This window comes from Gymnogyps californianus, chromosome 1, assembly GCF_018139145.2.
Source record: "Gymnogyps californianus isolate 813 chromosome 1, ASM1813914v2, whole genome shotgun sequence".
NCBI lineage: Eukaryota > Metazoa > Chordata > Aves > Accipitriformes > Cathartidae > Gymnogyps > Gymnogyps californianus.
The window spans coordinates 95,978,592-96,006,398 of NC_059471.1; the positions used below are offsets into that span (position 1 = coordinate 95,978,592).

At 41.3% G+C, this 27,807-nt stretch overlaps 1 protein-coding gene across 2 annotated transcripts in view; it reads right to left on the bottom strand.

Annotated features, from left to right (window-relative positions):
* The window catches only part of LOC127013123 (amine oxidase [flavin-containing] B-like), a 56,352-nt gene that overhangs the window by 19,647 nt on the left and 8,898 nt on the right, over positions 1–27,807 (bottom strand). The window contains exons 2-5 of one of the 2 annotated variants that reach the window (XM_050891771.1): positions 15,985–16,079; positions 14,876–15,013; positions 1,858–1,962; positions 988–1,079 (exon numbers count right to left, since the gene is read on the bottom strand). In XM_050891771.1, the coding sequence (XP_050747728.1) occupies positions 988–1,079; positions 1,858–1,926 (161 nt within the window). In that variant the 5' untranslated portion in view covers positions 1,927–1,962; positions 14,876–15,013; positions 15,985–16,079. Of the gene's footprint in view, positions 1–987; positions 1,080–1,857; positions 1,963–14,875; positions 15,014–15,984; positions 16,080–27,807 lie in introns of those variants that run through there. The other variant, XM_050891760.1, reaches the window with a different exon arrangement.

Genomic DNA, 27,807 nt, shown 5'->3' on the forward strand with positions numbered 1-27,807 from the left:
AATCAGAGGTTCAGATGGCCAGCAGAACTGCCAGCATACATTTCTATTTGGTTTTACTGAATATGGACGGTGATATGAACGAGAAAGGCGTTCTATATGCTTTTGTGCAATTGTCGCTCTTGTTAAAGCAAAACAACCAGAAGACTAAAAGTTTTCAGACAAGACCCTACTGTCCATTAACAATGATCATGTTGCTCTCTAGAGGCTGGCTGAAGCCCTAAAAATGCCCCTGTCGACAACAGTGTCAGCTTGAGTGGGTGCTAGCAGGCTTCTGCACCAAGCTCCTGCAGGCTCGCAGCAGCCGCGTGTCGGGTGCTTAGCAATTCTGAAGAGGTTGCTGTAGAAATCAATCTGCTTTACAGCGAGGCAGAATTAATGTTTTTTTTTTCCTTCAGTGCGAATAAAACCAATCAAACTGTTGTTGAATGGCAAGTAAAGAAAAATTGCTTTGATGTATACATAAAAACAGGAAGCATTTTCAGTTTCCCTAGGTGGTATATAGTGCAGCAGTTAAACAATAGAATGATGGGTGTTAAAGTGATTTAGTGCTATTTCAAGAAAAATGTTATTTTTATAGCACTTTGGTAAAATCAGCTGGTCCAGCACAGAATAAGTGTGTGTTGTTCCATCAAAAGAGTGATTCAAAAACCTGCTGTAGCCAGAGCATTTTTCTCTTAAAGGTTAAACACACAGTAAAGAGAGGGAAAGTGCACATAACAGATGAAGGTACTACCCATCTCTTCAGAAGTAGCCCTCCCCAAATACATTTTCCTTTTATCTTTATTTTAGTCTAAGAAGTTATGGAAATATAACAATCTACTGTGTGTGCTGACAGGTGTTATGGTCCATTATTACAAGATTTTCTCACCCCATTTCTTTAAAAAGCCTATATTCTAGTGGTAGGTATATCTGTTTGCAAAGTAACAATGCTTATTCAGAGCTCTAACGTACATAAGCTATTATATTTCATATTGAAGAGTTTCTTACTTTGTCCAGCAAATTTTATCTATGAAATCTTGCATAGTCATTTTGTCCCATTCTTCTGCATGTGGAGCCTTCCATGGGGCTTCACTGGGAATCTAAGGAGACATTAAAGAGCATTCATCAGCAAATGAATGAGTGGCATAAGAAAGAGACAACACACACACACAAACAATCACAAACAATCTCATCTTTACATGGCAATTCAGCTTGCAAATTCCTGGCAGGTAATACAGTCAACCTAACAGAGGATGCTTTTAGGTTTTTTATTGTTTGTTTGCTTGTTTTAAGATTTATTTTTTTTTTTAGACTGAAGAATAGAGAATAATTTTAGAGTTAAGAACTTTGCCTAGAAAGGCAAAGTACAGTGCTGGGGAACGTCTCTGAGTTATTCCATATCTCTCCCATTCACCTATGCAAGTAACAGCAACCTCTTCTCAAAGTCTTGTAGCTCACTCAATGGAAAACATACACTACTGGTAACAAACTAAAACAGACAAGTTGAATTTGAGGGTGGAGAAGGGCATATGTTTGAGGTCTACAAGCCTCTTAAGATATTATTTACCCAATCATCAGGCAAAGTGCTAAAAATCACATGCATAAATCCCAATGTTCATATATCCAGAAAAATGAAGGTATGACTGCAGACAGCCTCAGCAGCATGGCCTTCAGAAGGGCTTGCCAGGATGCCACTTATACATGCGCTCTGACCATCAGTGCATACCAAAATGCATGGCATGATGCTGCTCTTGCCAGCACCAGGTTTGTTCAAGCTAGAGCAGCTTTGCCTATCTGCATCGTAGTCCCATCTTCACTCAGCCCCTCATGGAGATGAAGCTGAGCTGAGACAGTCAGCTGCAATTCCTTGTGCCATACCTCCTTTCCCATTTCATCCATGGTCCTCCATAGGTTGTTGTAGTCCAGGTAGGCCAATGGATTCCACATAGGAGGGAATGGACCTTTAAAGGGGTAAGACTTACCCTACAAGATGAAAAACAAAAACATCATAAAAACTAAATACAACCATAATCACGGCTTCTACGTGCAGGAAGCTGCACCAAATAGTTAAGTGTTCACTGGAAGAAAGCACAAATTTAATCAATACATGTAACAGCTTCCGACAGACTGTGTCTGTGTGTGCACGCAGAACAAGAGGCAATGGGCACAAACTGAAACACAAGAGGTTCCTTCTGAACATCAGGAAACACTTTTTCACTGTGAGGGTGACCAAGCACTGGCACAGGCTGCCCAGGGAGGTTGGAGAGTCTCCATCCTTGGAGATATTCAAAAGCCGCCTGGACATGGTCCTGGGCAACATGCTCTAGCCGACCCTGCTTGAGCAGGGGGGTTGAACAAGATGACCTCCAGAGGTCCTGTCCAACCTCAACCATTCTGTGATCCTGTTATTCTGCATGTGCAACTTCAGCGTGATACACAGTTGAATTAAGTCAGTCGTGTGCAGAACTGATACTGCCTTGTATCTTCAAAGATTTCTATTGGGCACTTCTGGGCAACAAGACTAATACCCTGTGGTAGAGCCACTAAGATCAGACCAAAAAATATGAGATGGAACAGCACTGCTCAAATGAGAAGAAAAATTGGCTATTTGTTACTGAAAGAGAGAAATACATGTTACTTTTTTTTCCTCCTAAATGTTCACGAAAAGACTGAACTGTTAATTGTATTTAGTGGGAGGTTTTTTCTTTCAAAAACAGACAAAAGCAGCTGTGATGAGCTTTATTATACACTAAAATCATAGCTCAGAGACCTTCCTGGAAAAAAATGGTTTCAGCTAACCTAAAAATCCCCAGTCCTACAGAAAATGGAGCATTTACTAATAATGACTTATTCTTCCAATCCAACACCTCTGGCCATAAATTCCAGAGAGTGACAGTGTGGCCAATGCAAATGTCCTAATTACATCATTGTATATTTAATAGTTAGATTTTATATATCTATATATCCACTACTAGATATTCAGAAAGTCTAGCTTAATTAAGAGTGGAAGACAACAGGTAATTTGTAGAGCTTTTATTTACATGGGATTTCCCTGGCTGCCCATATGGACGGCAGCATAATAGCTTTAAAATTCACAAAGAAATGCTCATTAGCATTATGTGGTTACTCATTTTTTCACAATGCGTTCTGAAGTCCATAAAATAGATAAATAATAAAGGCCATATTGTGTGCCACAGCTGATTTTTCAAAACTTATATTAAATTATGTATTTAAGTGGGCACTGCATCAGCATGAATGTCAATTGGTAGCAGTACTAACTTTTAATAGATATTTGATGCAGTGCCACACCAATCCATCACTAAAAAAAAAATTTACGCTGGCTTCAAAAGAAATACTGCATCAAGATCTAAAATTTAGAACCAGGTAATAACAACGCTGTGTCTTGTTGAGGAGAAGTATCCAAAGACCACTTACACAAAGAAGTGTCAGACTTGATTTAGCCTCTTTATTAATAATGTGAAAGAAGGGACAGAGAGCACATTATTCAAATCTGCAGGTGTTTGCAAGCACCAGAAGAGACAGTAAAAGGGCACAAAGGGATCCTGAAAGACTCAAAACTTGGTCCCGAAAAACAGAATGAGATACAACCTTGAAAAATGCTGGCTAATAACTTTGAGGACTTCTAATTCAAAGAGAGAGATACTTAGACAGCAGTAAGGCCAAAAATCAAACGTTAGGATAAGAATAAGAGAAAATTAGTTTATAAAAAACCCCAACAGGTTAGAGAAAGTGAAGAAGAAACTGTTTTTTCACCTAGTCTTTGTATGGACACAGGACTCTAATGGAATCCTTGTCAGAAACACCAAGGTAACAAAAGTTAGGAAGAAAGCAAAGTGTGGGAGGAAAGGATTCAATTCTTTGGTACACGGACATATGAAGGAGTAGCTGCAAAACAACAGTTTCATTTTGCAGTGCTTTTGAGGAAAGATTATGGTTTGCAAAATGCCAAAACATCAAATTTTAAAAAGTTTTCAATCAGAAGTTTTGTCACAGCCAGAATAGGTCTCCAGTCACTTCATGAGCCAGAGGTATCAAGGTTGAAAACCTAGCATTTCCAGTTTAAGAATGGACATTACAGCACATGTTCACAAATACTCCAGAAAATGGAGGGTTGGTTTTTGGGGGTTTTTTGGGTTTTTTTTTTTCCATTCAGCATGGAACAAAAGCGCATTTCTACAGCTCTTGTGCTCAACCATATGAAAATACATTAAATTGGAATCGGGAAAACATATCCCTGTAGATGGAGATGAACTCAATGAGTTTGTTTCATCAGAAGCATTTGGTCCCAACATGGACATTTGGGTACTATTATGGAATCTCTTAACATGAAATTAATTTGAACTGAGGCACACCTTCATACTCTGCTGCCAAAGGGCTACGAAAGAAGGGCAAAAGCTCTCAGACTGAGTACCTTCCCATCCCTAGTAACATCTGAACCATGTTGGTAATTACCTTTTAGCCTTTTTGGGCACATTAAAATTCTATAACTAACTCCTGTGTCAGCAAGAAGTCAGTTCTACCATGCCTTCTTCTGAACACTGGAGCCACCCCTCACTAGCATAAACACTGTGTAGGTATTCCAGACAGAGCATATCAGTTTGGTTTTAAGTACCAAGCAATTCCCAGATTTAGATTTATGAAACACGTATACTGCTGTGCTCAAGAAAACCAGGACAGCATCAGACTGGGTTATTCCAATTATTGATTTTGTTCTGAGCTTCCTGCTCTGCCAGAGGCAATCCTAACTGAGTTATCCCCTCTGAGTTAACTCAAGTCTTGTGAATTCCCTGTGGTGCTTCCTCACGAGCGCACGGCTAAGAGACACACAAAACATATCTTTGGTTTAGTATTCTTCTATTTCACTGCATTTGAACTGCTGAAAGGGAAATCTTGAGTATGTCTCTTGTGCAGAAATCTGAGGTGACAAGTCTCATAAAGCACAAGAACAAACTTCAACCTGGAAAAATAAAACCAATCATCAAAGTTGGGGAGTCTCCTGTGAAAGTTACTTTCAAAAGCTCCTAAGACATTACCTAAGGCCTGATCCTTATTTCCTGCACAGATAAAACTCCAGGAGCGGTCAATCAGAATTTTGTTTGAGAAGAGAGTGCAAGACTAGGCTTTACACAGAAACAAAAACAGCAGCACCAAAGAAAGACTACACATAGCTCTGAGTAGTTTCCAACAGACTGAAACATTTCAGCTCTACTTCTGATGAATTTGCACTTTTGCAAATACAACCACCTTTCTGGTATTTGGGCAAAATTTGCCTATTTCTATCATACTGCTGGGAATAGCATTCTCCATACCTCCAGGTGCTGTATGATCTCTAAACAAAAACAAGACACAGATGAAAAATATGCCCCAAGATGCACAAAACATTTCCTTTTCAAATATTTTTATACCTAAATCAGAGCAGTATAAAACCAGCAATAATAACCACCCCTTCTGATCACTTGACATGATATTTCAGTACCAGTACTATAATGCTCAGAAGTATTTCTTTTTTTTTTTTTTTTTTTTTTTTTAGGGCTTAGTGGTATTTAATACATGCATATATATATTTTTAGAAACTGTTTCACGATGCCACTTGCAATGTTTCCAAAAGCAGAACACCAGCATCAGCAGTTGGAGGTCTACCTGCTATTGTACGGGTCACCTGCTGCTTACAAAGGCTGTTGGTGCAGTATGGGCTAAAGCATACTGAAGAAGCTGAAACTATAGTGAGGAAACTCATGCAACCCAGCTGTTTTAGGAATAAACAAACAGGGAGACGAGAAATCCAGTGTTTGTCACAAATATTACAATTCCCAATAGATTTTCTCATCCATCTGTTTCATGTCAACCAATGTTTGGCTTAGTTACGCTGGACCCTTGTAATATAAGTAGTATAGAAATAAACTTTCTGCATACATTAGCTCTGTTTCAGGTCAAATAGCTGACATAAGAAGTGGGTTATTGCAGGGGGAAAAAACACAGCATGGCAACTGAATATCAGTAGTCCCTTGAATATCAGCCCCAGTGTCGTGGTTTAACCCCAGCCGGCAGCTAAGCACCACGCAGCCACTCGCTCACTCCCCCCCCACCCCTGGGATGGGGAAGAGAATCAGGAAAAAAAAACCTCGTGAGCTGAGATAAAGACAGTTTAATAGGACAGAAAGGAATGAAAAACAATGATAATGATAATAATAATATGACAATAGCAATACTAAAAGAATTAAACTATACAAAGCAAGTGGTGCACAATGCAATTGCTCACCACTTGTTGACCGATGCCCAGTTAGTTCCCGAGCAGCGATCCCCCCTCCCAGCCAGCTCCCCCAGTTTATATACTGGGCATGACGTCATATGGTATGGAATAGCTCTTTGGACAGTTTGGGTCAGCTGTCCTGGTGGTGTCCCCTCCCAGCTTCTTGTGCCCCTCCAGCCTTCTTGCTGGCAGAGCACGAGAAGCTGAAAACTCCTTGACTTAGTATAAACACTACTTAGCAACAACTAAAAACATCAGTGTGTTATCAACATTCTTTTCCTACTAAATCCAAAACACAGCACTATACCAGCTACTAGGAAGAAAATTAACTCTGTCCTAGCTGAAACCAGGACACCCAGCACTTGAGAGGACATAGGGACCGGATCCCACACACCTTCTCCTGTGAGGGTGAGTGTGAGTGAATGGTTAGCTGAGAAAGGACACTCTTCCAGGAAACATCATCAGTATCTCAAGGCAGAGTGGGATCTCAGGAGAAAGTCTGCTTTTGCAGGCACAAGACAACTTCATGCTCCCCTCAACATTATGTACCCAGGTAGCGCCCAAGTGAGATGCAGTATTGTGAATTGAAGCCCCTGGTGATAATGATCCACGCATTTTTCAATAGCATGGTATAAACATCTTATAAATAAAGCCAGCTTTCATTGGAAGAAATGAGATGGTGTAGTGCATTCTCTGCATCACTGAATGAGCATAGATATTCCCTCAGCTAAGTCATCTAAACCTTGGAGTAATTGATGCTAACTTCACCAAGATGTCACTATGCATGTTAATTCACAGTTACATAGGTTTATAGGCACGTAGTGCCCTCTGCTGATTCACAGCACTGGTACATCACACATACCTTGTTCTCTCAACTTAAAATCCTAGTAATGTCATTCATACAAAGCACAGAAATGATAAGATGCAAAGTTGTGAGAAGGAAAAGGAGAAACAGAAAAGCATCACTTCAGGCTGTAACTCTGTACCTGTCTCAGACACTCAGTTTCTCATCTGCTGCCCTGTGGAAAACTATCCTTTTGGTTTGGTTTGTGGGGGGTGGTTTTGGGTTTTTTTTAATCCATAGCATCTAACAATATGTGTCTCTGGGACTAAGCCTCTTGTGTAATCATCATTCTCAATAAAACGTGGCAACTAGCTGGACCAAGCTGAGAGAGGTATACAGGCCTACTTAGAAAACTGTAACAGTGTTGAGCTTCATTGAAGTTCCCTTCTTTGAGAAACTGTTCAGGAGCTCATACGCTCAGCTGGTTACTATACTGACAGATATCCTAAAGGTAAAAAGATATATAGGTTAGAAAATATAAATGCAGCACAAGAACATCTGGGTAACTAATGGTGCAAAGCTACAATATTAAGACATGCCAAAATATCCTCCAAATATCTTTCAATATCTAATCTGACACCATGAGCTGTGGATGCCAGAGCGTTTTGTGAAATTTGGTCAGCAAAAGTAATTCCATTTTAAGTGTAGCATAGCCAGACAGATTGGCTTGAAACATGCATCCTGAAAAGGAAAGGAGCTAATTGAGAATAATTTGTTTCTGCCATATTATAGAAATAAAGTCTGTCCTTACTCTGCCACATCATCAGTCATACAATTGCTGGAATACTTGTCTTATCTGCAAAAAGGCAGAATGAGAAAAACTGCAACACTGAAGTGATTTAGAAAGGGAAATTGAGGTTCTGCCCTGAATTTAAAAGCAAATATAACTATTTGCTCCAATCAGCTGAGAAAAGAGTTAAGTCAGTCTCCTTTCTACTAGAACAGGATTTTTTGTTTTCGGACACCAAAACACAGCTTTGCAAAAAGCATTCAGGTGTTTTATGAAGCACAGATTTATAGGGACTGTGGTTCTAAATACTCTTTGAAACTGGGCCTGCGTGTGGCTTTCAACACCTCAATTAAACCTGCCAACAAAGTGGATAAAATCAATAGAAAACTTTTCAGTATTTCTAGAATTAGTCTTAAAAAACACCTCCTTCCCCTCCCAAAAGCAGATAAATGGGCAAAAATAAATGAAAACAAGAGAAAAGAGGAATTTCATTTGGGAGAAAGCCATCAAATGAGCTCTGCTCACAGATAACATAACCAAGCACACAGGGCACACATGCTCTCTCACAACTAAAACACTGTCTTTAAAGTAGAAGATAACGTTGGGCTCACTAGTTTTGTTTCTGAGATGCTCCAGGTTATTAAATTTCTTAGCTAAAAAAACCCCTTACATTAAAATTTTAGAGATGTGTGAAACCCAGTATGCTCAGCCAGCTGTTCCTGTACAAAATACACATTTCTCTAATTCTGTTTTTCTGTAGACCTCAATCAACTTCTCAAGGGAAACAAAAATCAGTTCTTACAATCAGATGCAATTGAAGCTTTTCTCCCAGCAGCCTGAATTAAATAAGCTAGGTGGGAGCACAGCTCCTTTTCCTTATCTCCTAGGGAACAGACTGTGGGGTCTGGGAGGGCTAAGACTGGGGAAGTTTATTCCCATTTGGATTGAATTAAGAAATGCATACTTTATTTCCAGTTCATTTTTCTTACTACTATCATCCTCATGCTACCATTAGGTCACAGCTGCCAGTCTTCCAGTCAATCTTCTTCATCAATAAATATCCCTTGCAAGACCTTGCTTTACAGTCCCCTTTGTCAAAAGATCACTTTGCAGATTTGCTGTACATAATCTTGCTTCTTTTAGGCTGCTGTAATACAAATATTATCCATCTTTTAATTAAAAGGGCCTAATTATGAACTTCCTTCTTGCAATTACTGCCAGGTGGCTGGCACAAAAAAAGGAAGATGCTCCTTTATTTACAGGGCAGGTTCAATGAGACCGAAACAAGACCAGCCTTTCCTATACTGCTGCCAATGACTGCTCTTCATTTACAGCGTGGAGGATATCCTTTGTGGGAGTCTGGAAGATGCTTTCACCAACATCAGCCTATTCAATCCTCAGACTCGCTTTTGAGGCTACCAGTGAGTGTGATTAATGACACGGCGTCTTGTGACAGGAATGCCTGCATCCTCGTATCTAGTAAAGAGCTAAAATAACATAGATCTGCATTCCAGTAATGACATGTGAAACTACCAAGGCCCTGTAGTAATTTAAGCATCTTTGAATTTACTTGGCTTCCTTTTCAAGACACCAGATGCCCAGCTTCTTAAAGATTCAGATGTATTCTTCTCAGTTCCCCAAGTTCTTGCTTACAAATCGTCAGCAAAAAGGGGAGAAAACAAAAGATGTGATGCCATTTCGCCTCGCTTAAATTGATGGCAACTGAGTCTCACAGACTTTTCATTCTCTGACTGCGCTCTAATTAAGATATACAAAGAAAAATGAAAGCACTTTTATCTAGTCGTTCAAAAATCCATTTAAGCTGTTACGCTCCGTGCTACAGACTATGCCAGGAGATACTGCCCTTAGATTTGCAGAGAAGCAGGTCAAAAGCTTAAATAAATCATATTGCTTAGTTTCAGTGCATGTATCACTGATATAACAGAAGAAACACCACTAAATTCTGTAACTTTAGATACAGCACTTATCCAGCTGCTAATTAAATCCCAATACAACACGACCATCACATTTTTTATTCATGAACAAGACCACAGCAAACTGCATTTTAATAAGCACAATAGTGCTGAAAATGAATGACACCCAAGAGGGCTGTAAAATTTTTTTCCGCAGATCTATTGTAGATCAGTATGTAACCTGGTAACACTAGTGCAGATTTGTGGTCCTAGTTAAAAGTACTGTGCGTATAAGACTAACCATTCACCTTCAGTGATGTGCTGCAGACAGGGTTCACATTAGCATTCTCCCCAGAGATGCCCATTGTATATACTTGTATGAAAGTGGGACTAAACTTGAAGAGGGCATGGCACGCATTCAGACGCCTCTAGCCAGTGCTGCTGGCAGATGAATGAGTATGAGGAAACTCCATCCTCTTACAGGGAACTTAACTGAGGTAATGAGGTATCGGCAAGTCGCTGTCGAGAACCTGTCTAGTGACTAGGGAGGGGATGCTTCATGTTTCACCCAGCATTTTAACCTGAAAGACGCCCCTGGATGTGCGCAATGCCAAGTGCGCCTTTTGGTGCTAAGGAAACAACTAGCAGGACTTACCTCAATTATAACCACATGAGGAATGTTTCAGGTGCAACACACTGTCACAATAGCCAGCTATTTAAGCCAGCTGTTAGCACTATCCGCAGTTTGCACTGAGACAACACAGAGATTAAAAGGAGCGTTACTACCACTTTCTAGCAACAATGCTATAATCTGGGGAAATTCCAGGAAGGAGCATAGCATTATACCATACAAAGTTCTGGTGGAAAAAACATCTGGAAAAAAATGACAAGGAGCATCAATGGCAGAGGGGGGATCTACCACAGACTAATGACTATATTTTGAGAAACAAGCTTTGTTGGTCTAACATAGCCAGTAAGGAATCTTGTTGCCAGTCTATGTTGCCAGGTTTTCATGCAAGCTCTCCCATCAGCAAAAATGGGATCCGAGGAAGTTCAGCTGGCATCACAGCAGGACAAAGAGCAGATCATCCTTCCTGTATATGAAGGAATCAAGTTCTAAAAAGATTAATTTGGCAAACCAGTCATACAAAGAAGTGTTTCTTTACACAGATTTAGGGTAGCAGAGTAAACCAGTTCCACAGTTATCTTACTTTGCAAAGGAATCTGTGTCACATTCGATAACATTGGTAAATTTGTGTTTTAAAACGCAGGAAGTTTGCATGGCTATTGGGACTGCACAAAAGTGAAGTGCAATTTGAATTAAGGAAGAAAATACTTTGATAATTAAACCCTCTCAATAATTGACATGTTTTCATATTTGAACACTTCTTTCCAGGGTAAAAATTACCTGGACTGTGTGTACTTCGGTTTGTTTTTCTAAGACAAAAGCTGTCATTTTGGTTAGGAAAATAAACACCACTAGTCAAAAGTACCTATCTAAGGCAGGGCCCTGAATCATCTCTTCGGCAGCTAAGGAAAAGTTATCTTATTTTAAGAAGTGTTTTACATCTGCCTACCAGTCCAATGCGAAGACTGTTAGGAGATGATGACTTCTCAGATAGTTCTGCTTTTTCTTCTTAAATCTGGATTTATGAACCTAACTTCAGTTACACTATTGAAAAGCAATGGTGTTCATGCAGCAATTTGTCTACCAAATACTACTTGCAGAGCTATACTAATTTTCTCACTAAGGCTGATGTACCAGTATTTACACAAATGAAAAGAACATGCTAATCTCCTTTCAAAGACCATGAAAAAGGCTGCTTAATAAGTGGAGGGAAAGAAAAGAAGTGTAGGGCAAGAAATATAATTTTGAGTTTCTGTGAAGATATCACACACAATGTAAGCGAGACCAAAAATAATCTCACAATAGAACCTGACATTAAAAAAGATTAAAGTGAAAAAAAAACCCACACAACCCAATCAAGTTGGTAAAGCCTAATTAGCAGAGACCCACCCAGAGATCAACAAAATGTATTCTTTTCATTTTGTAGTACAAAGAAGCTGCATATATTACTTGTATTAAAAAGCCTCTGAAATGAATTTAATTAACTATGAAAGGCTTGATTTTGCCGTTGAGTATATGTAAAAAGAGCAGCTGATTTTACAAGATGCACTGTGATGCCTGATTGTGTAGCAAGAGAAGAATTAAAACCTTAAGGTTTCATTGCCTCTCCGGGTTCAGAGAATTTTGTGGTCCAGAATTTAATTATATTTGGCCACAGTCACAAAGCTTGGGTCAGCATGTGAATTCAAATTCACACGGGGGTGACAGACCTTTGTATGTTTTGGAATCTGGTTTGCAAGCTGACTTGAGAGTACCACTTAGATTTCAGGGAGCACACGAGAGCATTGTCCATTTGCAGGGAAAGCATGGGCAAGCCACACAGCTGAAAGTGAAAGACCTATAAGGAATGTATTACAGATACATGAAATGCAAAAAGCTGAAGATTATTACACTGATTTGGTCACACAACAATGCATATGTCTACTATATAGTGTTCATGTTCCAATTATTTAACTGCAAGTAATTCTTCAACTATGTTAATACTTCTCCACAGTTGTATAAACACAGAAGCAAAAAGGAAATAAAAGATTTAAAATGAATGAAATTACGAGATTCAAAGGAGGTGCTACTGACTGTGGAATATCTCCTCTCTCTACCTCCTTGTTGGCTACCATGGAGTCCTGGCACACACTTCTCCCCCTCCTCTCTTCAGGAGCTCTCCTACAGGCAGCCACATTGGGAGCCTGAGCCTACAAACTCTGCCTGAATCCAACCTGCAGGCTCTTAGCGTGCCTTGGGAGCAGAGCACCTCAGCCAGCAGGTGGGATCTCTCTCTTTGGAGACTTTCAACACTTGACTACGAATGGCCCCAAGTAACCTGACCTAACTATGAGGTAGACACTGCTCCAAGCCCAGCGTGAAGTAGGAACCTCCAAGGGTCCCTTCCAGGGCAGCTTTTTCCATGGCTCTGCGTAAGGCGCAGTGCCAATCTCACACATGCCTGCCAGCACTCAGACCGAGCCACCTGCCTGCATCAAATTGCCATGGATGCTCCATTCCCCTGGCATATGTAAGGGCATAACCTGTCGTCTATGAGCATCTCTCGGTAGGTCTTAGCACAGGCACATGAGTGCTGGAGCAAGCCCAGGCCCTCAGCCTTCCTCACAGCTCCTCCAGGATCTGTTTGCACAGATGCAGGCATTAACCAAAGTAGCAAGCACCCTATATCTGAAGGCTTGGATGGCTTGAATGCCTCCAGGAGCAGAGTGGCTTCCCCCACCTCTGGATTTCTGGATACAAGTCATACTACTGTATAGATTCCCTGGACTTGTGTTCTAATGCCTTAGGTGTCCCAACTCAAGGCCCTTTCTATGCCCAACATACAGACAAAGCCAAGGCATGCCCCTCTCTGCCAGCCTGGGATACGTCCCTGAATGCCAGCAAGTCCTATCAGCGCTGGGTAGGGAGGAAAGCTGAGGGCCTTGACTCACACCAGCACTCACCATCCTGGGCTAAAAGGTATCCATAGGTGACAGTAAAAGGCTATGCACAACGTCCGGCAACTCATGCGGTAAGACACTTGTGGTCAAGGGAAAGACAAATTGTCCTTGACAAGAGCCCAAACTTCTACTTTTGTGCCATTCTCTGTTTTTCTAACTCTAAAAGCCTGTTGGAAAACAAAAGGCTATTTCAACCAGCATAGTAATACCAATTTCCCCCCAGAAGCTGGTTCCTAGAGATCCTAAAAGAAAATGGAGTCTGGCTTACCAAACAAGCAGCCATACTTGACTGGCTGCTGACAATAAATCAGGTCCACATGACAGCTTCAGCTTTGGCTTCAGTGACTTCTGGCAGCATTTTGGAATGCCCCCATGCTAGAACAGCAAGGCTGTCCTGAGAGCTGGTCATCCTGACTGGCCATGTCAATTGTCTTCTATCATTAAGGTTTCTCCTCGTGGCATGACCTCCTATTGCTATTGAGGAGACTCTGAAGGCTAAATAGTGTGAACAAGCAGAAAATTTGGCTTTGGGGATGATGCCAAAGGCACACGAAACAGAACAGTGTGGATGTACCCATCAGTTCTACCACAGCAGTAGTAATTGTGGACAATCACCATAGGAAATCACTTTGAGAACACACTTCTTTTTTGTAACAAGTGAGTGGAAAAAAAATATAGGAAAACATGACAGAACACCTTTTCTCTATTGCTGTTTTTAAATCTGTCAATGTTTTCTTAAACCTTTGATCAAACATCAACTACTATCTGACAAATATTTTGCCAGTCATCGCACAATGGCTTTTCATAAGCATATAATGAAACTCAATGTTAATTTCCTCAGGACTAACATAGAAAGTTTCCCTTCTGTGGGAGTGCAACACTGCTCTATATCAGGAAAGGAGAAAGGATGCTCTTTTGGAGAAAGCATAGTACGAATACTGAGAATACGTGGGCTTTTTAACAGCTTTACCATAGCCGTCCTGTTTCAGATCGTGAACAGATCATTTAGATCTGCCTCCACAAGAACGTTTGACTTCCAGAGCCTTTTGCAATTACAATTACAATGCCTTTTGCTACTCTGCATGTTGGTTTCCCCATCAGCAAAACCAGACTTAACCTCTCACGTTTCTTTCAGTCAGGATAATACTTGTCACTGGTTTAGGAAGCCCATCCTGAGAAACTTTCAGCCTGATTGAAGATACTTCTAGGACTTCTGAAACTTGGGACTTCCAGACACCTTGGGCAGTGTATATGAGAGCTGACCTGTACAGAAGAGTCACAGTTGTACTGCTCATAAACAGTGACACTTTTTGAGAGCTTTTAACTAAGAGCTCAGACCTGAACCAAGGCATCAGCTAACAGGATGTGTCTAACAGGGTACACATGTAGATGTGCGTGCATATAGCAATTTGTATGAGTTCTTCATTATCAACATACTTATTTTTCTTGGAGAAACTCAGATGATGCGTACTTAAACAGGTATACTCCACTGTAGCATGGATGGAAAACAATGAAAAAGGAGATAACTACAACTTGCCTGCCTACAGCAAGCATGCTTGAGAGCATCTTACCTTGACATGGTGGATCAGGTGCTCAACTTCATTCACTTTATACGTCTCTATTCCTAACTCTTTAGATAATCGCAGGAGACGATTTTGTGTTGGCCCCACATAAGCTCCTCCAAGGTCCACATATTTAGCTTGCTTATTCTAGTTTATTACATACAACACACAAAGGGAGGGAAAAAGAAAAAGATTAAGAAAACACAAGCCCTTTGTAAATAGCACACCAGTTAAGAGAGCAATCCAGAGGAATTCTTTGAATGAAACACTCCCAGAGCATTTTGGCCAAGATTCCTCTCCCAATGGAAAACTTCAGTTCTTTGGTAGAGTTCTGGTATGGCGATTATGAAGAATCTCAGATAAGTTCATAACCAGCTTAGCTGGCCTGCATTGTTACATTACAGCCTTAACAAACACAAGAGGAGAGAGCCTGACGGGCAGACAGAGAAGGACAGAGTCAGAGACATCTGTACTGTCCTTGCTCAGTCAGGCATCTCGCCAACAACTAGTTCAAAACAGACTGTCCTAGGAAGTACCACAGGTAAGATTTTCTAATGAGCAGAGTGGTAGGGGGTCTCCCAGGTCAAGGTAGGGCAGAAAGTAAAGGAGTGAAGGGGAACATGCTGGTTCTAGTTCCCAGCCACCCCTGCCATTCCTCTAGCCTACGTCACTCCTCATGGGGCTTGTTATGGTTCAGCTCAAGGCTCTTCACAGCATGGTTGGCCTTACAGGTGTTTTTTCATAGAGATTTCTCCAGTGTCTCTCCCTGGGAAACGATTTTGAAACTTAGCTAATCATGTTCTCCTTCCCAGAGGAAAGTACTGATGACTCCAGAGCCTGCAGATCACATGGAAATATTCTGTCCCCACCATCATGCCAGTCTTTCCCTACTCTTGCTGGTACAATATCAGGAAATTTCCCACCTGCTAGTGCTCTAGAAATTTTCCCTCAAGTAGGTCCTCTAGCAGGAAAGATAAATACATTTACGTACACTATTCATATAGTATATGTGTACTATACATATATATACACATATACCATACATGTGTATAATTATATATATATAGTATATACTATATGTATGTATATGTAGTATAAATGGGTTTGGAGATAATTACCCTCACGGTGAAAGTTCTTCCACCAACCCTGTCATTGGCTTCCAGCACCACCACATTCAAGCCTGACTCAGTCAGCAGTTTGGCTGCTGAGAGACCTAAAAGATAAAAAGAAAAACAATTGAAGAATACTTCTGTATATGCACCCCATGGCTTTTGTGACTTGACATGTGAACACTCACATAGCTATCCATTCAAATCCTGAATTTTTCATTCAAACACTTCGCCAGGGGGGTGAGGTGGAATTAAAAAAAACCAAACAAACAAAAAACCCAATAATCACGAAATGGAACTGAAGCCACATATTAAAACAATTTGTGGTCAAATTTTACATGTGCTGAGCACCTTTTGTACCACATGCTCAGCTCTTCTGATGCATAAGCCAGCACTTGTTATGATAGTCATCCAGCTAGGCAGAGAACTTGGGAAGGATAGCTTTCTGTCTTCTAACATCAGCACGTCATCTTTTATAACCCCAACAAAAAAAGGAAGAAGTGATTTTATTAGGACTGTCCTAAACTTCAAGTTTTCCTGAAGCTTGCTGTACGTGTCTGCTTTCCAGCTCTGAATATTTCAAAGTACATTAGCAAAGTTCCCACACAGTCAGGTCATAGGTTTCTTCTCCTGAAGAACACATGGTCTGACTCAGAAGAGACAGAATGTGCGCTTGTGTGTGGCAAAAAGAAGAAAAAAATATGGATAAGTCTATCCCAAAAAATTGTTTCATTCCTCATTCTCGTGGTTTAACCGCAGCCAGCAACTAAGCACCACACAGCTGCTCGCTCACTCCTCCCCCCACCCAGTGGGGAGGAGAATCGGAAAAAAAAGTAAAACTCGTGGGTTAAGATAAGAACAGTTTAATAATTGAAATAAAATAAAATATAATAATAGTAACAAAAAGGGAGATAACAAAAAAAAGAGAGAAAGAAAACCCAAGCAAGACAAGTGATGCACAATGCAATTGCTCACCACCCACTGACCGATGCCCAGCCAGTCCCCAAGCAGCGATCGGCACCCCCCCGGCCAACTCCCCCCGTTTATATACTGCACATGACATCATATGGTATGGAATATCCCTTTGGCTAGTTCAGGTCAGCTGTCCTGGCTATGCTCCCTCCCAGCTTCTTGTGCACCTCCTTGCTGGCAGAGCACGGGAAACTGAAAAATCCTTGACTTGGGATAAACACTACTTAGCAACAACTAAAACATCAGCGTGTTATCAACATTATTCTCACACTAAATCCAAAACACAGCACTGTACCAGCTACTAGGAAGAAAATTAACTCTATCCCAGCTGAAACCAGGACACTCATCCACTTTCTTCATACACCTTTATTTCCATCTTGCAATTCTTGAAGCTGAGACACGAAGAGAAGGAACAATGGGAATATAGAAGGGAGCATCTCATTTTAGTTCTGATGCCATAATTCCTCATAATTGCAGAGGAAAATATTAGCGTCAGGCCCTGCAGCAAGTGTGTCGAGCCGCTATGGGAATGAAGGGAACTAGGAAGGGTGCACAACATGGAGGGAATACAGCCCGCAACCTCTCAACTTCTTAAGATCATCTCCGCCTTTTACTTCAGTACACAAACTGAGATTTGTATAAACTGAGGTTCTTACTTTGGCCACATGTGAGTGAATTTCTAGTGGGATGACAAGAGTTATATTCTAGAGGGTTGCATCATCCTCTTGAACCGATGGGATGTGTTGAATAAAGTTCAGCACAGGCTGGGCTAGAAGCCACACTCGTACATCATAATTTAGCTATCCTTTCTGGCTCTCTGCCTTGTCACCATCAGAAGGCAATCAGTTTCCTCTCTGTGTCCTAGTACATGTAGTTTTTGAGAAGGAGTCATCCAAGCAGATTGTTCCAAGCATAAGGCAGCCATGGAAGAAACGGCAAAAGCACTGGCAGGAAAAACAGATGGCCAAAGCTAGCATGGCAGGACTGATTGAAATGATAATGAAGAAAATATAGCAGCCCCGGATACAGAAAGAACATTAATGAGAGCTACTAAAGGTGCTACAGAACATCCTGGTCATCAACTAGTGGCTTGGGAGTAGGAGAACCAGGTCCTGTTCCCAGCACTGCAGTGAACCTGCTGCACTGTGCTGGTTAAATCACTTGAGCTCTTTATTTCCCTGTCTGTAAAAAAGAGACAATGGTGTAGACCTATCTATCTAAAGGATTTGACATTTTCTGAAGAAAAGCAGCAGATGTTTCCATTAAAAGATCATACTGTCCTGCTTTTATTTCTAGCTTCATGGGCTTATTTATCTTGGGTTTTCACATAAGTGTTAGTGAGAAAACCAGTAATGACACTGATAAAGGTCTTTCCATACTTCCTTATTGAGGAAATTATATTGCAAAAACACCTGGCTGGATCAGCGGCCTTGACTACACTGACAAATATTTGAAGATACTGAGGAAGAACAAAATACAGAAAACAGTCATGGTATGCAAACACGGACCACCCCTTAAAACAACTTGCAAAAAGAGATTGGCTCCTGAAGGAAAAATACGCAACAAAACTCCTAAATAAATACCACTTATCAGTTAAAGGGAAAAAAAAAAAAGTTGCTCTCCAAAAAAGACAACTATTTCATCAGTTGGGAGAGGATCAATAGCAGTTATTAATAATTTACAGAATGAATACATAATCTGAAGGCAGTTGTCACTGCAGGTTTCTGTTGGTTTATCATGCTAACAGGTATTGACTAACCAATTAATAATATTAAGTTACCAACACTGATTAAGGAATATGAGATTTGACTTTATTAAAATCTAATGAATAAATATTTCAGTACAGCTGGGAACAAAGGCAGTTTATTCCTGAGAGCTGAACAGACAGAAAAGCTCGTGAAAGGATAGCTCTCTCGACTCAACTGAAACGCAACCAATTCACGGTGGTCAGCCCAGATACTACCTCCTGGTTTCCTTACGCACCTTTCATCCACCATATTGCACCTATCTACTATTTACTCCCTACTGTTTATTTTGGGGCAGGTGCCACTCTCATCCCGTCCCGTCCCCCCCCCCATTCACAGATGTACCTATTAAAGATGGGTAACAGTTTACTCTTTCCTGATGCAAATACAAAAAGACAAACCAGTGCTGAGGGGAGGATCGGGCTCATTAATACCTCGCTGCCCCACGCCCATCCTCCAGCAGATCAGATCTCTATCGGGGGAGGGATGTGTCCTTGGGGCTTGACTCTACAGTGGAAGTTGCACTGTACAGGGTTCTCCAAACTAAGCACTGCCTGACCACTTCTCTTCAAGGGCTGGTGGTCCACCCCCTTCTCTCACCTACATGACAGCTCTGTTCTGGTCCAAAGTTTGCTGGACAAATTGTGCAGAGAATTGCTGACAAAGGCAGGGAACACAGCCAATATCTAGCTGCTCCTCTCCCTCATTGCAAACGTGTAACTGGGGAAAAAGGTGGTAGAAGCGAAGGCAGAGGCTCAGGAGAGTCAGATAGCACAGCGAAGGACCAGATTAGGTCTCATAGCACGCACAGTACAGGATAAGGCAAGACTGCTGTCACAGATACCACGTTACAGTGCAGTATTGACAGGCCGGAATGTTGCTATTTTTGGTATCTCACACATTTGGAATCACAGTACTGCCATATCACCCCATACCTGTTCCCTGGAGCTGGACCCAAGACCCCAAGTGGGCTCTTGGACTGTTACTATAACAACAGCGAGAGGACTGGATGCTGCAGAGGGAGAGCTCTGAGCCAAAGTGATACAAGGACAGATAAGGCGCCAGGAACAGCAACAAAAACATATTAAAATGGAAATGAATACTAGCACAAGAATACTGGGGCACAAGGTTGAGGTTTGCTTTTCAGAAACTAAAAATTGCTGCAGGAAACTCCGACAAACCACAACCTCTTTTCTGGGCAAGAGTCAGAGTGGCCTCTCTGTGCTTAATACTCCAGTTGCCACAGACAGAGCATGCACAAAGCCTGCGAAGCAAAGCCTGGAAAAATCTGTCATACATGATGTAAAATCTCCTCTTGAGAAGCTTAACCCTTCACAAGTTTCACATTTCAGCACTGCCTCTGGCTTACCTCTCACTGTTGCACATCACTAACAAAAGGCTGATCCTTAATGTTGTCCCCATTCCTCACAAGTGAGGCAAACAGCCACATTCAAATGTAAAGTTCATGCAAAAACGTGACTGATGCTGTTATTACTCCCATTTCGTGAACAATGTTTTGTCACTCAGTGGCACCTTCCCCTCCTCCCCAGGAGCATTTCAGCAGAATCAGATCTGAATTGCAATATAAGGGCTCAACCACTTTTGCCACCTCTTCGCAGAGGACAGTAATTGGGCCCAGTTTCCATTGCAGGTCAGCTTTCTTCAAGGGGCAAGAGAGAGCCATATATATATATACACACACACACATATGGCAGAAAACATATGGTTAAGCAGCCTCACCTGCAGTTCTGCTTAGAGAATTGATAGGCAGAAAATTAATGCAAACAACAAAGAAGCAAAGATGATAGGTCTTATTTGAAGCCCCAGACTGAAAATACCATTGTGCTTAGAGGATGTTTAACCGGGCAAGCCTTCATCCGTTACCATAGCAACCCGGTACCCAACCACAGCCACTCGGAGATACTGGTGAGAGATTGCCTCCTCCAGAATTTTATAATGCAAGTTCAAGCCACGAAAATCGTTTCTCCATCATGCAGCACTCTGCATTCACACAGATCTTACTCAAGTGTAATAATCACAATAATTATTTCATCTTCAGTTCCAACATATTTCTTTCCTGTTTGATATCTCTGTACCTGCTAAACATCCTAAATTGCACCATTTGATTAAACAGCTTCATTATAACCTCACTTCCTAACATTAACAGCTTTCTTATATTAAGAGAACAACTAATTCAGATTATTTATTTTTTTTTTTTTTTTTTTAAGAGAAAAATCTTAAATCTCTGTGCTAGGGCAGAATCCAAAATCCAAACTCGCATTTGGATTGACAAATGTGACAAGAGTCACATTTTTCATCTGACTCCCATGTATTATGGACTACAATGAAGCCCTACAATCCAACACATCTGACTATCTAAAAAACATTTTAAAGTAAATTTTTAAAAAACTGATTGAAATTTTGTAACACCAGTCTGATTCTGCCTGGAATCAGCAAATCTACTGAAATACCCTTTTAACCTTAGCATTTCCACAAAAATTTCACTAGAAAGCATATGATTGGAAATTGCATCTCTGATATGTCTCTAAATGATACTTGTGTCTTCTTCCATTTAGTTATTTTTTTTCATAGGATACTTCTGTCATTCTCTGGATGGCTAAACAACCAATACACAATAGCAAACCTATCAGCAAGATTTTATTTCTCCCTCAGGCTACACCCAATTCCCTTGCAGTGTACAAGGGACAGGGCGGGTAACTTGGAGGGGGATAGATTACAAAGCTGTAAATAAAGTTTATTTCTGAAGGCATTCCTGCAGTTCCTGATGTACTTTCTCTGTATTATTTACTACTTTATCATGTTGCCCCATATTTATTATCTCCCTTCTAAGAACAACAACAAAGAATCTCTTCTCTTATATATGTAATTATAAAAATAATCTACAAATTCTAAATTTTAATTCATGTAGGGAGAAAACAAAGAGCCTCTAAGCCACTGGCATTCATTTAATAGCTTCTAAGACGGCTGTCAAAAAATTGTTTACTTTATAACCTTAAAAATGTCTTTCTCCAACCAAAATTGTAAGCTGAGCAGGAAGAAAGGCTGCCATCATACTTGTACTGTACTTACTTGCAGGTCTTATTGCAGAACTTACAGGTCTCACACCTGGATTTCCTCAGATTCATGAAATTTGCTGATATTTCTCTCTCCTCCTCTTTCTTTCTTTATTTTGACACCAAGGATATGTTTACAAAGTACTGCCCAGGGGAGTTTTAACATTTGTAACAGATGCCAGACACTTGGGCTCTGCATACAAACACTGGCTGTACATGCAGATCAGAAACATCCAACACTTAAAAGAGGCAAGGAGCTGATTTTTACCTTTGGTATGCCTCCACAACTTGGATATACATGTGTGAACAAGATCTACACTGGCTTGATTAACTGCTGACAGCGTCCCCCTTGACATCATGTGTTTGAGCAGGGGCTAACGCCTGGTTTTCCCAGTGTATTTGCAGGTGCAGCAGCTGCACTGCAAGTCGTCCTCCAGGCAGTCTGCTGAAAGCTCAAGCATGACTGCATGAGAAGTGGCTGCCGTAACATCCCTTGTAAATAAAGCCAAAACCGATGAGTTTGAGGACTTTTTCCTTGCTCTCAACCTGTTCGGCCACATCTAAATCACTGTCTGCAAAGATGTCAGGTAAAACAGAAGCTCCTTTACCCAGAGCCAGCGGGCAGAGCAGCTTGCAGCACTGGAGTCTGAGCACACTGATGGGGTCCAGGGCAGTAAACAAACATAGCATGAGGCTCAACATGAGGATCTGTCACAAAATGCACCTTGGAAATGGCATAATACTTCTTAGCCTGCAGAACAGGCACAGTCCTCTGCCCTGGGGTCAACAGAGAAATTGTGGGATGTAAAAATGTTTCACAAGACCGACAGCAAGAAAAGGAAACATACCATAATTGATTATAGATAAACAAGAGTTGAGTTCAGGGTCACTAAGGTAAATCAACTCAAGTATTTCTTAACATAAGTATTCAAAAATATTAGTCAGACCACTTTTGTCCATGGACATTTAACATCCTGAAGCTGTTATTTTAGAAATCTCAAGATCTGTATTCTTCTTCTTCTTCTTCTTGAGTCCAAGTCTCATTTTGACCAGAAGGGCCAGGAATTTAACTTCTTCTCTCAAGGAAAGCGATGAGTCTGACAAAAATCACAAAACCTGAAGTAGCTGAAACGTTAAGAAAAACCAGCAAATCTGTCAAAACCTACAAAAAGTTACAGAAGCTGGTATTGCTGTGGGATCACATGGGAAACACAACTTCCCTCACTATTAGATGTCTTCACAGTAATGCTTACCTACCATCCCTGATGCTCAGAAATACATACAAAATGCATACAGCAAATAAATGAGTTTGGCCAAAACTGCTGCACTGTACCCAGTGAAACAAAAATCCATCTGTCTTAACACTGCAGAAAACTTTTGAGGAGAACCCCTTTGTTAGTGGTCAACACAGTTGCAGTGTTTGACCTACAGCAACAGGAAAAAATAAAGAGGAATATGCCCCAAGCAGTTGAGGTAAATTGTGGGGGAAGCAGAAAATACACTCCTTCGACCAAGAATACCCTCTGGGTAGGTTCCTAGCATCTAAAAATCAGATCGGTTAATGGAAGAATCCTGTTTGCTGTTGCTTAGACCTAATTACTCTAAAATTCAAATAAAAACCCTCCTTGTTTATACTCAGGGTTCTCCAACCTCCTTTTAAGAGATGTCCCAAAACCATCCTGTTCGTTCAGTGCCATTAGCATAACACAGTTTGCATACCACTGCGATACTGAAGGGATTGGAGGGCAGAACCAGAGAAAAGGCACGTTCTTATCCGCAGCTAAGCAGTCATTTTGCACCAGTGGGTTTTCTCCTTCAAGTCTTCCACAGTTTCTTTATTGCATTACTGTGTTAGAAACTGCAATTTAATAGCACTGGTTTTGTTTGTGTTGACTGCTCTAATGAACACAATCTGATTACTGCTCTGCCGCTGAGAGATTGAACCTGGCGCTGGTCACCTTTACCTCCGCCACTTATCATTAGCCAGCTAAAATGTTTTAATTGAAATAATGGCTTGAGACAATAATGCCTGTAAGGCATTATAGATAAGGACTGTAAGCAAAATAGAAAACAAAACAACAACAACAACAACAACGAAAAAGCAAAACCAACAGTGGCCCAGGGTCTGGGTGAGTTAAGGTGATAGGCAGGTTTTTTTAACTTTCCTCACACTATGGAAAGGTCAAGGGATTTTGCTCTGGTGAAGAATACCATCCCTTTATAAATTCAAGGGGCATGCTCAGAATTGTAACGGGAGCACTACAACAGAGACAGCGAAGAGCACACTGCTTGAAACTCAGTTCACATCAGGCTGGCACACTGCTATCAAAAACGGTGAGCATGAACAACAGTCAGTTTTCCTGCTTCATTGCTTTCTTAGTCCTCCGCAAGACAAGGTATCGAGCATCCAGACTGCTCGAAGAGCTGTCTAGGTGACAATACTTCTGAAAAGCAAAGGGCTACAAGGACAACAAGATACTGCAACCCGACAATACCTTTTAACAACTTAGCCCCTCACCTACATCCATATGCTTTCAGGGAGAAGGTAACCTTTTAACTTCTCTAATTTGGGCCACCTTTACAAAGGTACTTTAGATATCTGACTCAATCTCATGGAAGAAAGATACAAAAATTATAGTTCAGAACCTAAAAACACAGTAGGGCTGGGTCTCTGTAAATTGTCACTCTTGGTTATTCTCAATGCCTTATCTTCACGTGCTGAACAGTACAGTGAAAGGTACCAAGGCAACTCTTTTTTGATGCAAGTATTTTGACCATTGGGGGAGATACTCTCTCTTCCTAACCTGTATCACTGTGCAGCAATGAATGCCATTAAAATGAATATGACTCACCTACAACATTAGAGAACTTAAAAGATAATAAAATAATAAAATTAGAGTTTCAGAAACCCCAAGGAGCAAAAAAAGACATTATCAATCTGCCTATCTGCTTAAAATGTACATTTACTTAAAATATTTGTACAAAGCACATAACATTTCTGCCTAGGATATGGCACTCTATGAGCAAATATAATTTATTTCTGTTAGCATTTCATTGTCTAGCTGAGGCAATGAGTTTTTCTGTCTGAGCGCTGGTTCTGTAACCTTGTCACTGAGGCCAATGTGAGCGTCCCCATGAGTCCCCATTTATGCTCACAACTTTACATGAGCATAAATGCTAGTCCCAACATTCTGTAGTCTCTTCTCCCTGGCAGTGCTCATAAATGATTCATCCACGGTGCAGGGAGCAGTATTTATTAAGCAGAGTTCTTAAAACCAACATTAAAAACATTCAGTCTACATTTGTCCCAGGCATCGCACCTGGTTAAGTGATATAGAGCCTGGCCAGTTATGAGTGAAACGAGCAAAGTGGTAGTGCCTTAAGCTCGAGCCCTACCAAGCACGGCATGAAGACACCTTGTTGTGTTTGGGTGGAAACCCAATGCCGTCAGTGCAGTGGTGCCAAGGCTCAGGCACTGAAGCCACAGCTGTTCTGCCCTTGCCCAGGGCTTCCCTTTAGTTCCCAATGCATTTTCACATTTGAAGTTTCCAGTGAAACTTTAGATTGACGAAACTGGGCACTCCAGCATTTCAAAGGATGAGTATTTCTAGTATCAATCATTTACTCAGTATTCTGTTCATTTCATTGTCATGTCTTGCACATGGAGTGGTACACCCATTCAACGCCCACCCCACACTTCGAAAGAAAGAGTCAGAATTCTGTTTCTAGGCTCCAGTCAGGTAAGAAAAAACGCAAACACATTCTGCATGTCCTTTGTTATGGCCCCAGGATATACTTAAGTGTTAAAGTTAATTGCATTATTATTATTATCATCTGTACTGCAGTATTATCTCACACTTTCAATGCCAGAGCCTCCTTTGGCATAGGTCATCCCTTTCTGCTAGTTTTCAACCTAGGCTGCCTCAAAACACAACAGACAGAGGGAAGAAACAAAGGAGATAAAGAGAACTGAGAGACAAGGTAGCACTACAACAAACATACTGCAGCATTAGAACAAACAAAGCTTAGCACAATGAACTGGCTGAGGCACTATACGGGCAGTTTACTAAAAGCATCCTTTTAGGCATTACTATTACGAAGAGATACACAAGCAAATAAAATGCCAGCCAGATTTACTCTGAAGAAGAGTTTTGCCTTCCATACACAGCAATGTGGGAAAAAAAGACTAAGCTACGTCTGGAAAATTTTGCAAAATTATGCAGCAGTTGCCTTAGAAGAGAAATGCTTATCTGTTTTGCCAAGTCTTGCATGTTCTCAAGCAAAGAAATTTTTTTTTAGTCCCCTGAGAAAAGTAAATGCTCAAAATACATGATCAAATAGAAGATGTGAACTTAAAAAATAAACAGACTATCATTCTCATATCTTGACATTAAAGAGTAACATGTAACTTCCCAGATTTCTCAGTATCTGGTGTCTCACATGCATCCATCTAGAGAAGGTCACTTCTCATGGCAGGTAGCAAAGCCCCCAGCAGAGCCGCCATGCCCTCATTCCATGGCTACCCATTTTGTTTCATGTTTTCCTTGATCTTCACCTAACTATTTTCACCCAGTTGCACCTAATAATTATGGATTTATATTGAGCATATCTCAGTGTCACTTTCAAATATCCACCAAGCCATGCCCCAGTGACTCTCTGGAAATTCTATGATCATCATCATAGCACACGCATACAAGTAGGTAAGTGTACACACACAGGGACACACAGGCTAGATACTACTACCTTGTAAAGCTTACAAGGATTTGTGAAGATTTTATCTATTCAAACAACTGAAAAATGAAGATGAACCCCACCACTTCCCAGCATCCTGTATAATCACTTTACATGCCAGCCAGCTCTTTGCTGATATCCCAAAAAGACCACTTCATTTCTTCATGGCCAGCTCAGGATGAACCATTCCCCGGCTGAGATACCAAAGGCTGAGAACATAGATGTCATCCAGAGAAGCCCAAAAGGGAGCCACTGAATAAGAAGATTTTCAAGTGACTGTCTTCCCTCCATTCTTCCGGCGCTGTTTAACATCTTTGTTGGCAACATGGACAGTGGGACTGAGTGCACCCTCAGCAAGTTTGCCAACGACACCAAGCTGTGTGGTGCGGTCAACACACTGGAGAGAAGGGATGCCATCCAGAGGGACCTTGACAGGCTTGAGAGGTGGGCCCGTGAGAACCTCATGAGGTTCAACAAGGCCAAGTGCAAGGTCCTGCACTTGGGTCGGGGCAATCCCAAGCACAAATACAGGCTGAGCAGAGAATGGATTGAGAGCAGCCCTGAGGAGAAGGACTTTTGGGGGTGTTGGTTGACAAGAAGCTCAACATGACTCAGCAACGTGCACTTGCAGCCCAGAAAGCCAACCGTATCCTGCGCTGCATCAAAAGAAGCATGGCCAGCAGGTCAAGGGAGGTGATTCTCCCCCTCTACTCTGCTCTCATGAGACCCCACCTGGAGTACTGCATTCAGCTCTGGGGCCCCCAACATAAGAAGGACATGGACCTGTTGGAGCAAATCCAGAGGAGGGCCATGAAGATGATCAGAGGGCTGGAGCACCTCTCCTATGAAGACAGGCTGAGAGAGTTAGGGTTGTTCAGCCTGGAGAAGAGAAGTCTCCGGGGAGACCTTATGGCAGCCTTCCAGTACCTGGAGAGGGACTTTTTACAAGGGCATGTAGTGATAGGACAAGGGGTAATGGCTTTAAACTGAAGGAGGGCAGATTTAGATTAGATGTAAGGAAGAATTCTTCTCTGTGAGTGTGGTGAGGCACTGGAACAGGTTGCCCAGAGAAGCTGTGGATGCCCCATCCCTGGAAGTGTTCAAGGCCAGATTGGATGGAGCTTTGAGCAACCTAGTCTAGAGGAAGGTGTCCCTGCCCATGGCAGGGGGATTGGAACTAGGTGATCTTTAAGGTCCCTTCCAACCCAAACCATTCTATGATTGATCTCTAAGTGCAGGCAGGAGAAAGTTTGAGCCAAACAGCTCACAAAAACATCAGTGTTATGAAAGAAAACACACTACCATTAGAT